Source organism: Tenebrio molitor, chromosome 5 (assembly GCF_963966145.1).
Source record: "Tenebrio molitor chromosome 5, icTenMoli1.1, whole genome shotgun sequence".
NCBI classification, from domain to species: Eukaryota; Metazoa; Arthropoda; class Insecta; order Coleoptera; family Tenebrionidae; genus Tenebrio; species Tenebrio molitor.
Window position 1 is genome coordinate 10,349,683 of NC_091050.1, and position 16,243 is coordinate 10,365,925.

The following is a 16,243-nucleotide window of genomic DNA, read 5'->3' on the forward strand; positions in this document are numbered from 1 at the left end:
AGAACAGGTTGGATAATAAAATAATTAAATTACAAAGACGATTTAATCAGTGATGAACAAAACAAGCAATTAATTAAATGCCAAAACTGCTTTTTGCAACTGCTTCAAGCAAGGCAAACAGACATCTCGAACCTCGACCACTGAGAGAAGGAGGAACGGTACTACTTCGACGAATTCAAGTGAACAACCGATTGTTAATGATAATGAATTACAAAAACACTTCGTTACGTCAGTATTACCTAAGTACTATGATATCTTGTTTAGCTAATTTATTCATGTATTTTTATCCGTGTGAAGACGTTCCGTGATTGTAGATTCGGTACGGAATAATATTTAGAGAAAAAATTGTTTATGTCTTCCAGTCACAAAAATAAATTTATTGTTTCTCGCACATACAAAACGTGCAAAATTATTTTTTCATCACGAACTACTCCAAACAAAGTTAAATCGACGAGATACTGATAATCGTTGTCACTTCAAATGACCGAAAAGAATTTTATCTGAACGTTTTACAACCGGAATTAAGCGGATCACTGCGTTCACTATTGCGGCACAATTTGTGTCATTTTACAATCACTTTATTATAAAAATGTATTGCTGGAACGATTACTTCTATGTCAATGTCTTGATTAAGAACCGTGCAATGACCAGGACCCGCAAAATTGCCCTCGATTTGTAAATCGTTGTTAAACCTGTAGTGAAAGTTTTCATTCATAATTATCACTTATCAGTGATATCGCTGAAGACAATCGAGAAAGTTTCTAAGATTTGGACTTGGAAACGGCAAATAAGACGCAAAGTAAAGTTTCCATTTTGTCTGGTTCGGTGTTTGTCAGTGGATCTGTCTGTTGACACGGCGGGTCGTACTAGCCCCACGCTTTCGTAGTACCGATTGCAAAATCATACTAGTTTTGGTATAAGTGGGTACCACATGGCGAGAACTAGTCATTGACAACACTTCGACTAAACTCTATTTTATCAAATTATAACTTAGATTAAGACAACTGTTAAATTTACAACCCGTCGAGATAAGATATGCACTGGCAGCAAAATATTCCATAGGTGTAAGTTGTGTGGATCATTGTGGCTAATTCATTCAGCTATGGTTCTTCATAAGGTGAGCACATTAAAACCCGTCTAGAGTGATGATTCGCGATTCGCTAACACTTTACGTACACAGTGCACATAATTTAATTATGGTGTTTTAGGTACCACTTTGCATTGTCCTTCTGTTCGTCGCGACAGAGGGAAAATCTTTAACAAAAAGTAGTGGCCAGGAACCTTTTGAACTAAATGAATTCTTGCGAGGTACTTTCGCGGCGAGGAGTTTCAACGGGTCGTGGCTCACAGGTACCATCTCAATTTTTTCCGCACTTGTTTCAGCGTGATTTCTCTTGCAGAAGACTCTTTCCTTCACAAAAATTCCGACGGCGACATAGTTCTCTTCAACATGAACAACAAAAGTTCGACTCCATTTTTGGAGAAAAGTATACTGGTGAGTACTGTTGCGAAATATCACATAAAACAATTAATTTTTATGACTTAGGCAGATTATCCGGGAGCCTCAACTGTGGTATCGCCCGATCACAATTATGTGTTGATTAGATATAACGTTTCTGCCGTAAGTACCTACTTTTAACTAGTTATCAAGTGCAGTACTAAACAAGTCAAACGTGCAGGTGTTTCGTCATTCGACCACTGCTCTTTACGCCATCTATGACATCCAGAACAAGTAAACCAGTTCGAGGTACGACTTTTCCGGTACTGATTCGCAAACATTTCAGACAGTATTACGATATAGCCGATAAAAGTCACACCCAAATTGCTCAATGGGCGCCCGTTGGTCATGGTCTCGTTTACGTCTACTTAAACAACATCTACTACCTGGAGCACCCATCTGGAGAAGCCAAAGCTGTGACCAGCGATGGAGACAAGGGAGTTATCTACAACGGAGTGCCCGACTGGGTTTACGAAGGTGCGTCTCAAATTCCTCAACGCTGGACTAATTGATCAATTCCAGAGGAAGTACTGGGTACTGGTTCCGCTCTGTGGTTCTCGCCCGACGGCAAAAAAATCGCGTTCGCTTCTTTTAACGACACCCTCGTAGACGAGTTCATATACTTCACTTACGGCAACCCTGGAGACCTCGAGGACCAATACCCCACGGAAGTCAGGATCAGATACCCCAAAGTGAGTCACGTTTTGGAAGAAAATTTTTCCTACGGGTTTTTTTAGGTGGGACGGAAAAACCCAGACGTGACCACATCCATCGCTGATTTACAAACTGGAGAAGCATCTATTGTACCGTTCGAGTTCAAACCGATTCCTGAGAGTACTCTTCAGGCGGAAGACTATGTTTTGTACGACATAGTGTGGTTAACGAACGACGAACTTGCGCTGATGTACACCAATCGGGTGCAAAACCAAGCAGAGTTGGTTAGATGCAATACAGACGCCACCTGCAAGCCTGGAGCTTCGTACAAAGAAGAAAAAGGGTGGTTGGAACCGCACATTCCCAAATACAACAAAGCTGGGACCCAGAGGCTTGAAATCTTGCCACAACCGGAAGGAGATGATTATTTTGACCACTTGGTACTCACAGATGTAGAAAGCGGTACCACTAAGAGACTAACTCAGGGACCGTTCTACGTCCTCTCTGTTTTCGGCTGGGACGAACCCAACAACCTCATGTTGGTACCAAAACTCACCCATCTGTCTTACTAATTCGTTGGATTTCAGCTACTATGCTGGTTCTGCTGACAACGAACCTTCACAAAGACACGTTTACGCGGTCAGTACCGAGAACAACGAAACTAAGTGTCTGACTTGTCAAATGAACACGTCAACGGGAGCCTGTAAGTACGCATCAGCAGCCTTCAGCAAGGACTTTTCCTTCGTCACGAAGGTCTGCCAAGGACCTGGACCCTACGTCATCGAAATCCAAAACACCAGAGATGTAAGTCGTCCTTGTGACAAATCCACCTCTGTCACTGCAATTTCAGGACTCTGATGTGCTTCTCTGGGAAGACAACAGCGCTTTGAGCGAAAAATTAGCCGCGAAGGCTTTACCTGTCATCAAGAATTTGAAAGTACCTGTTGACGGTGGTTTCACGGCGAATGTCCGATTGCTGTTGCCTCCAGATCTAGACGAAAGCTCGTCCAAGAAGTACCCCGCTGTTGTTAACGTGTACCAACAACAAATCTAGATGGGGTTTTGGTTAACGTTCGGTGTTCTAGATACGGCGGACCAAATAGTAACCAAATCAACGACGCTTACTCTTCAGGCTTCCAGAACTACATCGTGACAAATCGCAAGTACATCTATATCTACATCGATGGGAGGGGGAGCGGCAGAGATGGTCAGAATAAAATGTTTCAATTGTACAGGAAGCTGGGAACTGTTGAAATCGAAGATCAGATCGCAGTGACCAAGTAAATAAAAGATTTTGAAAAATTTTGGGTGCACGATTGTTTCAGATATCTGCAAGAGACGCTTCCTTATATCGATGCCAACAATACAGGGATCTGGGGTTGGAGTTATGGAGGTTTTGCAACCGCCTGGGTTCTGGTCCAAGACAAGCAGAATGTTTTCAAATTTGGGTTGTCAGTGGCTCCTGTGACTAGTTTCATCTATTACGGTACGACTTCTGCTGTGTGGTCAACATCTATGGTTGTTGATTTGCAGATTCGATCTACACCGAGAGGTATATGGGTCTTCCGACCAATGAAGATAATTTGGGAGGTTACAACAGGACAGATGTCACGCGAAGAGTGGAGTTGTTCAGAGACAAACAGTTCTTCTTGATCCACGGCAACGCCGACGACAACGTCCACTACCAGCAGTCCATGCTGTTGTCGAAGGCCCTCGAGCAGGCCGACGTACCCTTCAGACAACAGGTACAAAATCTTCACCCCTTATTAATTTTTTTTTTTAATTTGTGCTTGTAGAGTTACCCCGACGAGAACCACAGCCTGGGTACAGTATACCCCCACTTGTACCACACCATCGATCGCTTCTGGGCCCGGAGCTTTGGGCTGCCAGACCCCCCGGCCCCCAGACTGAGCCCGCCAGAAGAATCTAACGACTAGTTAATTTGCATTGAATAAAAAACAGAAAGACAAATCGTGTTATTTACTGTCGCAGCAGTGTCCTTAAATCTGTGCTTAGCAAATTAAAAATTTACAATTCGGCACTCCTTGCGATCACAAAGGGACGCAGTCACGCGACCATGATGAGTCGGGAATCGTCAATATTTAGATGGGCGAGATTGGAGGTGTTTCCGCTTTAGAAAGAGTCGAATGGAAATAAAAGCTTTTAAGACGACACGATCGCTGATAAATAACCAAACCAGAATGGGTTTTTTTTTGTCACGAAGTGGGTAAATTGTTGCGAGGATAAGTAATTAAGGCGGCGCGAAAGAACAAGAAAAATAACGTCATCAATCTCTCGCCAATTGTTGGAGATATTATTAAAATTTAAATAAAAAATATGACGCCCAGTCGAGGCTGTCGAGAAATAACTAATGTATCTGTGTGGCAAATTGCATAAGAAAAGCCCTTGAACACACGTGGGGTTATAAATCACGAAGAAGGCCACATAGTTATTGACGTGTAATATTGAATAAACAGTGATTTGCGAAGATAAAGAGGGCTGTTTATATTTTCGAGACAATTAGGCTACAACTGGAATATCATATATATGTGCGATAACCACGCGATATGCAAATAATGTATTGCCAATGCAGATTACAAAACCGTCGACCTGTTCGTTCGTAATCGTTGTTGATGAGCCAAAATCGGGACGAAACTAGAATCCATAATTTGTTTGACACCATTCGTTTTCGCAGGTCGCCCAGAGGTAGCACCATATTATTAGCTTGAATTTGAAGATTTGGAAAAACCAATCCTACTGTAACTATTTCAATCACGAAACGCGGAACGTGTTGGCGGAAATAGATTCATTTTTAAAAGAAGTGGAAATTAAAAAACGTATTTTCTCTTGTGACATTTTTCCGAATTTGATAGTCCTCAGGTATTTCTCAGATCTTCTTGTTCTTGATGGGTCAAGTGACGTTCATAGGTAGCATTCCACAAGAATAAAAAGTTGAAACAGAAGACAGCAAGACTTCATTTTTTTTCCATAAAACTGGAAATAAATCCCCGAAGGAACATACCTACTCGTATTTCATATAAAATTAATAATGTTCATTGCCTTGAAGTGAGGAAGAATTTCCCAAATTCAAAAATAGCTTCCAGATATTTCTGTTACAATAGAGAAGAAAATCCTTCAATAGATTTACACAAAAAAATTACATTTTTGAAAATTAGAATCCAAGGGTTATTTTTTTGGCACTACTCCAAGAAAGATTTAAAAAATTGAACGAGGATCTGTTAGGTACTCGTACATATTCTCTGTTTCATTAAACTGCCAAGAATGATTCTCAAGGGCTCAAAAAAAGTAGGAGTTTTTGTTCTCTTGACACAAGAAAAAAAATCAGCAAAAAGGTTTTGAAGAAACATTGCATATAAGAATAAATTAAAAAGAAAAACTTTGAGTGCCATGAGAAACTTCATTTTTCCTTATTTTAAAAAAGATATATTTTCAAGAATTTAGAAGAAAACTTCAACGTACTTGTACAAAGTGTCTTATAAGAACGTATATCAAGAGTCCTGTGGAATTGTGCGGCTCCATAATTTTATTGTGTCGAAGTATATCGAGCCGTTGAAGCCGTCAAATCAGACGTCAACAGTCAAATGCCAAAATATGAAATCTTTGCTTCAGTGAGTTCTAGGTCTCAGTTATTTTGCTTGTGATTTTCTTCAGTTTTTCTATATTCTAATTACTTTTCATTTTACAACAATCTATTAAAACCCTGTTGTTAATGGACTTACATAACCTCTTTTTTTCTATTTGATACTTCAATATGCAACAGAACGGCAAAAATCGGGACAAAATTCGAATTCCACAGGACTCTTGATATACGTTCTTTTAGAGACACTTTGTATAATATTTACTGTCACAAGTAGTATTTTCAAGAAGTGAAAAAAGGAAACAGTTTTATACCTAACACAGAGGGGCATTTTCTTCATTAAGAAGAATAAAAAAAAATCTCAAGAGCCACAAGAAGGATTAAAAGAGATGATCGTAAAAAATATCATTTTCTTGCTACAAAAAGAATTTTTGGAGAATCATTTTTTATAATACAGCGTGAATTCGAAATACGTCACAATCTTAAAACCCCAGGATCTTAATTCTATCCGGAACGAGATGCTTCTGAAAATTCTAATAAATCGAAACATGAATATCCGCAAAAACGATTTCAAAACAGAGAGTGACAAAACCTTGCTTTGAATGAAATAGTCGAAAAACACACAGCCGCAAAAACGCGTAAGATTCAGAGTGAAAACCAAGTGAAAGGAAAAGTCAAAGCAAAAACCATAACTAAACAGTACTTACCTACCGTACTTACAATTAGACACATTGTTCAAAATGTCAGCCGTGATTTCTAATACACGCCTATGCCCTTCGATGTAGACTCCGTTAACAAAACTATTCGCAAAAAATTAGATTGATCGACGCACTTTTGATTCGTCCACTCACAAAACTCTTGCCGGCGAATGAAATCGTTTGGTTGCGATGCTTGCACCGCTGAACACGATAGGGGTGCTAACTGCTGGGTACTAATTTGGGGTTCGAGATCTAACACTCGTGGCGTACGCTCTTGGCCCCTGTTCACACTTTTCGGTCGAAAAGTAAAATTTTTCCCGTAGACAATAGCCAGAAATGTTTGCGAATGCGGAACACGACACGCCGGAAATTTTTCGCGATACAAAGCTTGTCATTTCACTATTGGTATAATTTGCCACACTGAGACGCAAAATTCGAAGCAAACAATAGCCGAAGGTGCACTGAATGCTTAAATCTTACTATTCGTTTTAACGTGATATCAGTGGCGTGCTCAGCTTTTGTGCTTGAACTGTACATGGCTTTTCTGCCGGTATGCGGATATACAGGGTGTTAGGTAAACGTCCGGCCAAACTTTAACCGCGAGCTACTGGCTTCATGTAGAACTCGGAAAAAATATTTAAACAAATTCTATGTCAAAAAATAAATTGACATTTAATTTTTGAGGATTTTTTTTTTTTAACTGCTTTTAGTCTTCTACGTTGTCCCATAACCTCGTAGGTAAAATTTCGGCACATTTTAAAAATACACCCTGTATATCATACAACAAAGACAAGAAAATGAAAATTTCCATAAGAGATAAAGGATGTATAAGACCCGATAGATATAGAATTCCGAATATAAGAAGAATAAAACACATTTAACGTCAATGATAGAGTTAAAGAAAACAGCCAAAAGAAGAAGGTTCCACTACCAGTGAAAATAATTTCCAACAGAAACAAAATTGGATTTCGATTTTGGAAGCCGCAGACCAAAGCTCGAAAGCTTAGATTTTGTATCTATTGCGAGTGTCATTTTAAAAATTGTAGCGACAAAGCACAAGTTTTGACAGCTCCAGAATTCTAATTTAAAACAAAACGGCCACGTTATTTTTAATCAGCAACTCCGGAATCTCAAACATTTTAAAACAATGCCCATTCACATAGTCCCAGTTTGAAATAACGACAAAGCATGCGGAGATACCATCTAGAAACAATCCCCGACAAGATAAGCCGCAACTTTGTCGAGAACTAGTTTTATCAGCATTTATGAATTCGCATTACGCTAGCGGCATTAGCGTTTTTCGGGAACTGTTGCGCCCCCCTAATTGCCGAGACTGGACCCGAAGAAAAATTGTGGGGCGACAATGAAGAAAGATAAGAGCGCGTCTTGCACAAAAAATAATTGCTAATATCATTCCCTATTATCCTGGCGGTGTCTGCTCCTCTATGGTCCCCACATATAAGGGAGATTGTGGAAAGATCCGCAGGGAGCGCTGTCGTCCTGGCGTCCCGGCAAACCCTGATGCAGTATTCGGCCGGAACCCGAACATGATGCACAGCGTCGCGACGCCTCAACTCGGCAGAACTCTACCTGTAGTGTCAGTGCTTCCTAAATATCGTTATGCCTATTGGTGATAGTTCGCAATCACTTCTCCATTCAACACTCGACGGACCCAGCCCTCTGCTCGCCCTCGAGGAGTCTCGTTCTTCGGCTCATGAAACTTCACGACTCTGAAAAAGGTATCCTTAATTTGAATTTGCGAGAGCGCGGACCGTTCGGACGGCGGGGGCGTCGATTTAAAACGCGACCGGAAGGATAACGCAAGGATCTCGAGATCATTCCCGAGGTGTGGGTCAATGCAGGTGGCGTCGCAACACGGTAAATAAACATTTACTGCCGAAGATGTCCCAGTGCTTAATCTCGTGTTAAAGCACAAGACGCAAGAAATAAAAAGTCAATAAAATCCAGTCACATTGCAGTGTCCCCACGTTACAGATGGATCGGAACGGCGCTTTCGGGGCATTTTAAAGCTTTTACAGCTTTTCCGATCCATAAAACCGACAAGTTTTAATTTTTCAGCGAATATGAAACTTGTACATTTTCTTTGGAAGGAATTACTTCCAGCAACAGTTATTCAGGACGAGCAAACAATTCCTGGAGCTTACTCGCGGTTATTCGCATGATAATTTCTTCTTTGGGTAGTCGCTACCTCCGACTCTCTGATTTATTAAGGAAATTCCATGCACCCTCCTAAAGGGAGCGTCTGCCCTACAAGGATTTCAGATTCGCCGGAAAGAGATGTTCCGTGGAAAGCTAAACTTAATAGAAATCATTGCCGTTGGGCGTCCGTCAAAGGGCCGGACGTCATGCAAAAAGGGAATTAAACCGCAGCCCCATAAAAAATAATTAGACGTGGTGGGAGCGCGCCCTAATCATTTAATTGTACGTCACAGGCTGTTTAGCACATTGTCCCTTTTAACGGAGATCTGAAAAGGTTTAACAATCACTTAGCCGGAGTTTTGGACCGAGATGGAAGTTATTTTTATCGGTTTTGCTGGCAGAGTTTATGGCCGGTCCTGGAGCCATGTTCGAAGGGTTGGCTAGATCAAATACACAACAGTTCACATTCGGAAGGTAAATACTTATGAGGGAAATTATGTTCGCTGCTACTTGTTAGCCGGCTAAAAGTTCTCCAGTGTACCAACTCAATTATTCAAGCTACAAAGGAATTAACCGGAGTGAGATCTGGTGGGGTGGAGGTGGTTGCAGGAAATCCTCTAAAAACTTGCGAGTTATGTCTTTATTAATAGGTGCTAAAAGATAGTTGGCATGCGGGAAGCGGAGGCGGTGGGATTTATCAAAATTTATCGTGTGGGCCAAAAGACAATGTGGCCAAAAACATTGCGAAAAGGTACATTTGATGCCTGTTATTAATGTGAAACCACCTCGAGATGATACACTGATTAATTTTTTATTACGACGGATATTCAGAAACATACATAACCTAAAATTAATATGAATTGAATTGCGAATATGAACCAAATATCAACCGCGTGTCAAAGATACACAAAGTATTTATAAATGACATCTATAAAAGACCAAAAATCTGTATCTTTCAATACAAATTGCAAATACGTCCGCTTTTAGAGGTAAACAGACTGGCAATATTTGTGAGGTTAGGTTTTAATGTTTTGTGTTTTATTTTACCTTTATTTTCTTGAGGATGGTTTATTCTATTGAACAGGACACGTTCACTGTTTCTAACTTTCGAACTGGTTTATTAATGATGAATGGACAATTGGACATATTCAATATTTGTTTGTAAAAATTAATTACAAGCAAAATATGAAATACCTACTGTAACTTTTCTGTGTTAATCTAACAAACTTGTCAAAACTCTCTTGTATTTATATATTCTTCTTTGTTGTCTTGAAGTACTTTATTGTTACTTTCAAAGCATGTTCCTGGTGTTATTTGATATTTTATGGAGTGATATATTTTACGGTCGTTCGGGTTTCATACCTTGACATTTGAAGGTATAAAAATCTTCCATGAAGTTGTGCCGAAGTACTAAATATTTACAACAAAAATGAGTAAGATAAGTATCGATTGCACTTTACTTCTCTTAAGACTAGCTCTGCAACCACCTGGTGCAACGAAATTTCTTTCGAACGAAATAAAACCTGCTTTGATGCATGTTGAAACATGACATCCTTGCCAGATCCTCTTTCCGCGACCCGACCCGACGAAATGAAAGATTCCTTCATAATTGTCAGCTGGCCTCGACGGAATCAGAAAGAAGAAGTCTTCCTTCCACCCACGCCCCTGCCCCCAAATTCGAGGAACCAATCAATCGCAAGATTGAAATGTAAGTTGCATGCAAGGACTTTCTAAATTCGGTCCGAATCGATGGTTCTCCATTGGCAAATTGAGCCATTAATTCATATCAGTCTAAAATTAGTCTTGTCATAGGAAGTTTTTTCGTAACAAACCCCGCAAACATATTTCAGGGTTGAGACAGTTTGTCAACGGTTCGGAGACAACATTAATGACATTATCCGAGTGGGCTCGTGTGATTTGATAAATATTGATCGAGGAACATTATGAGTTGCGAATCGGTCCCTGAAGGAGTCACTCGGAAAAACTCACCCTCCCGGCTAAATTAAGGGTGGGTTTGATCGGGTCATATGATCTCGAATGATCGTGTTCGCTATTTGGGGGTACGTGACGTCGTAAAAAACATCCTAAGAATCGGTTTCTGAATACACCTCGTTGTCGGCGCACTAATATTTAATCAGGATCATATCCGACGTATCTTCGTCCCTAACCACTTAACCGAGCCCATTAATTTCTCGGCTTGAATTAAAAATGAGCGAATAGATGGCAATAGTGTGCTGCACTGAATTAGCCGATGCTTCACAATTAAATGGCTTCAGTCAGGCAATCTAAGTTTGGAGGGAAGTCGAGGACGTGGAGCATAAAAATACATAAAAGAGATGAATCAGAAGCGGTGTAAGATATGGTCAGCAAATAGTCGGAGTCATTCTCGCATAAAAAAAAAAAAACAAATAAAGCTGACAGTTTCTCTGATCACATAAATTTAATTCTTAGCCTTGAAAAGTTAATTATAGTCTCTTCTTAAGAGGTTTTTTTTTTCATTGACAAATTTTGTTTGTTTATATTTTATAATTTTCAGAGTAGAAGGTCCTTTTGTGCTTCGCCCACTTGCCGACCTCGTCTCGGTCTTCAATCACTGGGCTTAGCACAAAAAGACTCACTTCTACTCTTAATGATATAATCTATGTACTATTTTTTAAGAATTATTATTTGCAATTTCTCTCTAATCTAAGTTATTATTTTTATAGGGAACTCCCTTTTCAACCTATTTTCAACAAATACAAATTGATAGAAATAATTTTTTGAAAGGCCCGCCGTGAAGTATTTTCCTAGAAACTTACCAATCAGAAGTTTTATTTTAATTAGTAGCATAAAGATCCGACTTTTCTCAGATAACATTTCGTATTAATGTTATTAATACTAAAAGTTCTTTAATAAAATAAAAAAAGCTTGAATTTTTTTTCTATTGCGCATTTATAATAAGCAATTATTTCTTGTTACGAGTGTTCCTCATTTATTTTTAATTGTCATATTTTATTCAGACATAAAGAAGTGTTACGAAACGTCTTCCATCCAGAATCCAGACCCACCTTTTTGCCAATTATTCTGTTATTTCTTTCCATTAGATTCTTTATTGTTTGTTTACTGGTCGTAAACTGTATGACTTCATACAGAAGGAACAAGTTCAATTCCATTAAAATCCCCCAAGTTTTGGGGCTCCACTTGCATCAGTATTTACTGCTCATTTACAAGTTCATACTAGATGTTTCATAACTGGTTGTGTTCGCGTTTTCTCGAAGGACTAGACTTCTCGCGATGTCGTGTCCGGCTCGAAGGACCAAAATCTTCGCGTTTTCTCGAAGGATCAGATTTCTCGCGATATGATAAGACTTGATTACTGGATTTTTACTGTTTTTTTTTACTAGCAATATATTTTTTAAGTGAATCGTATCTCCACTATTTTTGTAAGTTAAAAAGAAACGTCAAGACACTTTTTTCCTAAATTTTACTTTCAAATTTTTATAATTATAGAATTTTTGGACATGATAAAGCACATACCACACTTGAAACATTATGCACAATTACCAGATTCGCGTCACGTGTTTTTTTTTATTTTGTACCAAGTAGATTTATTTTTAACTTTTAAATGAGACATTCCCTCTTATTAAGCGCAACAGGAGACGGCACTGTGGACTCCTGCAGAGAGATAACAGCAGGACTATATCTGCGGCAGGAGCAAGGTCAAAGTATTATCACTATCTGCAACCAGCTTTTAGCATAAAACACAGAGAGAAAGTGTGGAAAAATGGCAACTCCTAAAATTGCGACAGTTTAGTTTTATTGACAGCAGGGGCTCGAGTAGCAGTAAAAAATTGCACAAGCTTAGCAAGAAGGACCTCAGGATTATGGTGGATTATTTACTGGACATGTCGATACAACGGCAAAGAAAAAACGTTTCCGATCTGCTACTTTCCTAAATATTACTTTCGCCAACGTATTTTCTTATTTATTAATATGAAAAGTTCAAAAATATTTCTGCAACTTTCCAGATCTGGAAAAAAGCATTAATTCATAAGTACTTAATAAGTCCTTGGTGATTTGTGTTAATTTTTGTCAAAATAGGTGGGCACTAATGTATTAACAACATCCCAAAAAATTGCAACCGTGGTGTTTCTTTGGAAAATTTTTCTTTTGGGACAAGACTAATAGTCGGTGCAATATCTTTTACTCCAGTCTTTCAAAAAATCTTTTGACCGCTCTTTGCAGTGACCTTATTAATATTACGATGTCCCTGTAGAAAGCGTAATGTTTTTTTTAAAGAATACATCCTGCTATTAGCTGCCAGCAACTTTTCCTTCATTCATTTTCTTTGAAACAACTTCCATCGAACTTTCTTGGCAAGATTGGACGTTGTTTCTAAACGAAACCGTCGTGCTTATTTTTTAAGAAAGGATACAAAGGGGAAAAAATTCCCGCAAATAGCACTCAGACACCCTTTAATCTTCCACTCTCATTTTGAAAGGATGGTCGAAAAGCTGTGTCTTAAATTTTGACTTACCTATCTGGATTTATTATTTAAAAAAATTGCTGGTGTTCGTTGGGAAATTTGTAGAGCTCTGTTCAAAATTGTATCGGGCGTTCAAATGAAATGAAATCCTGGACTGGGAAGGCGTTGGAAACGTCAATTGTTTTGCCTTTTTAAAGTGTAAATTGACAGTTGTAATTAGAACATGACAGCTAACCTAAAATTTAAAAACAAAAAATCTTTCTTCGCAATGTTTTACATTAAAAATAGGATAACTAACGATTCCTATTCTCGAAGCACCTTTTGCTAAAAACAAACATAAACAAATGTCATTCCTGTCAAACGGCGGGAAATTCAAACTTTACACTGTTGGTTTATTTTTTCAACGCCTACTCAGCCCAGGTTTTTATTTGAACGCATGATATATCTTGCGCAAAGCGTGCATTCTGAGTAATGATAATTATGCCGCAGCGAGTTTAGTTTTTAATTGAATTTGTAGTGTAGGGGAAGGTTTAGTGAAATAGTTTTTATTTTTGAATGTGTAAATGAGTTCTTGCGTTGGGATTAAATAGGTGTAAATTAGAGCGAGCTCGATGACGCGGAAAAAAGTCGAAAAGAAGCCGGGACAGCGTAATTAAGCACTAATTTGGAAAGTTCCACGATTGATGTTTCTACAAATTTTAATTCAGCTCGAACTATAAATTTCGGTCCGAGTATTAAGAGAGGGCGCCCAGCTCAAGAAACAATATATTAAGACTGCCAAGAAATAATGGCTTCGTTTATTTAATGCACCAAAAAGAAACAATTTAAGACTCTTCTTCCACTTGCACTGTTCCTACGATCATTTTATACAAGAGGAGATTATCCGCAAATCCCTCTAATAGGTGGGTGTAGGAACAATTTAATTTCGGCTGAGGAAAAAACGCAAATTAAACCGAGAAGCTCGTAAAATATGCCGGCAAGCGAACCGAAAACAAATCGAGACAAAGTGACAGATAATGAATCCTTTCGTCCTTTGGCATCGATGCCCAGAAGGACGCCAAAGGAAAAGGACGAGAAGGATAACAACGTGCAGGCTTTTTGATCAAGCTCCGTTTTCATCACACCCGCCTTATCTCACATTTGGTACGAATAAATCCGGGGATGGGACTCCGGGGGAAAATATATGGTTGATAAGGGCGCAGCGAAAGGCGGCTTTCTGAAGCGGTAATTGCTGCACGGGGTAAAAATTCGCGCCGGTAATACCGTCCAACTAAGGCTTAATTTAATTAGGAGCGAGCTTACAATCACCGGATCGCGTATCACGTGCAAACTTTACTCCCCTATTTATTTTTAGATTCATAATTTGTATTATTAGAGGGTGGCGCCCATTTAACAAATTAAAATCGATAGGTCTTGTTTAAAGGTTCCCGGAATCGATCCGGTGATGTAAGGAAGTTATTGTTTTCCGGGAGTGATCCCGAATGGCGAGCCGCACGATATATTTATTATTCTTTCATCACGTTTATCAGGATTTAGTCGACGTGGAACACTCCCTAATTTCCAAGTTCGCATTTTTATAAACATTTTCTTAATTAAATGGAGCCCGCTGCCGGGGCAAATTCCGCAGTAATGGATTTCGCCCTGCTCACTTTTTAAATTTTTACTGTTTCCACACTCGTAAATAATGGAAAAGTGATCTAGACTAGTGGTGGATGTCGAGATAACATGAATTATTGAGATTCAAATGAGCTCCCGATGTTTTTTGGCATTCGCTCCCTGCTTTTGGCTCTTCATTTACCATAAAAGAACTTCATTATTAATCATACTCAAATACTATTATACGGACCGCTCTCAATTTTAAAAATCTTTGCAGATTAAAATTCTCCGATACCAAACGGGTTTTAATTCTTTTGTAATTCAAGCATATCAACTCTCTTGAGAATTTACAAGTCCATTAAAAAATAACTGTGATGAAACAGCATAACAATAAACCGTTTTCGCAAAGATTTTTTCAAGAGCAAATATGTCATATTACGTCATTAAACTCTGTACAAAATTATCAAATTGATACTGATTGGTCATCAGGATGTAATAAAAATGGAAAATAAGTAATAAAAACATTTCTTTGCCATAACAATGCAAAAAAATGTTAGCTGCTCACCAAGAGATTATCTCGTATCTTTGAATTAATTTTGGTCCGACAGGAAGTCAGAATGTTTGGTAAAAAATCTACAGAGCAAAAGACTCTGATTAGAAAAATCAATAGACAACCGTACGAGGGCGGTTTTCATTGTCCTTGGCACAGAAGCAAAAGACTAGGGAAATTCAAACATTTTTATTACTCAACTAAGATACTAATCCCTCTGGTTGAAATGCTTTTACAAGGTGCTTGTTCATGAGTACACGAAGGTGCTCTTTTATTTTCAACAAACAATAACCACGGGAGTTAGATCTACTAATTAGGGAGTTAGTTCGGTATATTGCAACTGGCATTATAGAGGCAACTCTGGAAATGCAGCTTGTGAGCCGCAGCAGGAACAAATAACCTTGATTGTTGCATAAAGTTTCAGCAGAATTGTGTTAAAATAGAAACTCGTAGTTATCGAACGCAACAGGAAATGTAGGTGCGGATTCCTGCAGAGAAACAATGAGAGGAGTAGATCTGCGGGAAAAGCTCAAAAAGTGTACCGGCTTTCAGCATAAAGTACACTCAGAAAATGGGTAGAAAAATTGCAACCCTAAAACTGCTACAGGCTAGTCCTTTATTGACAAGATGGGCTTTTGTGGGAGTAAAAAATTGTTGAAGCTTAGCCGAAAGGACCTCAGATTATATTGGATTGTTTACTGTACACAGGACGACACGCGTGGGGAGGAAAAATTGTTACAGGCTGTTATTGTAACATGTTTTGTGGAAAAATTAAGTTTTCAGAAATCGTTAATAACTAAATGGCCTCATCGGTATATGTCATTTTAGCTAAAAAGGAAAAGCATTGGCACGTTAAGCGTTCTAGGATGAAGTTTGTAATTTTTTATTTTCGCTGATTCATTTTCTATTGAAATTTTTTCCGATTAATCTTAAGTGTCTTAAAAGAATTAATAAAATATCTGACACAACTTTTTGAAAGGTTTATTTTTAATAGATTGAACATTAGGTCTTTAAATATAAAATT

At 38.7% G+C, this 16,243-nt stretch overlaps 2 protein-coding genes across 3 annotated transcripts in view; both read left to right on the plus strand.

Moving 5' to 3' along the window:
* The first annotated feature begins 107 nt into the window (after positions 1-107).
* On the plus strand, positions 108-4,123 carry LOC138131297 (venom dipeptidyl peptidase 4). Its single transcript, XM_069048232.1, has 14 exons — positions 108-1,117; positions 1,209-1,350; positions 1,401-1,495; positions 1,547-1,621; positions 1,680-1,732; positions 1,785-1,975; positions 2,021-2,190; positions 2,236-2,690; positions 2,740-2,956; positions 3,003-3,187; positions 3,238-3,432; positions 3,478-3,638; positions 3,686-3,897; positions 3,949-4,123. The coding sequence occupies exons 1-14, from the start codon at positions 1,103-1,105 to the stop codon at positions 4,087-4,089; spliced, it is 2,307 nt and encodes a 768-aa protein (XP_068904333.1). The 5' UTR covers positions 108-1,102; the 3' UTR covers positions 4,090-4,123.
* Positions 4,124-7,979: 3,856 nt separating this feature from the next.
* Positions 7,980-16,243, plus strand: part of LOC138131296 (inactive dipeptidyl peptidase 10) — a 60,012-nt gene continuing 51,748 nt past the window's right edge. For both annotated transcript variants that reach the window (XM_069048229.1, XM_069048230.1), the window contains exon 1: positions 7,980-8,187. The gene's annotated coding sequence lies outside the window, so the exon portion shown is untranslated. The remainder of the gene's footprint in view (positions 8,188-16,243) is intronic.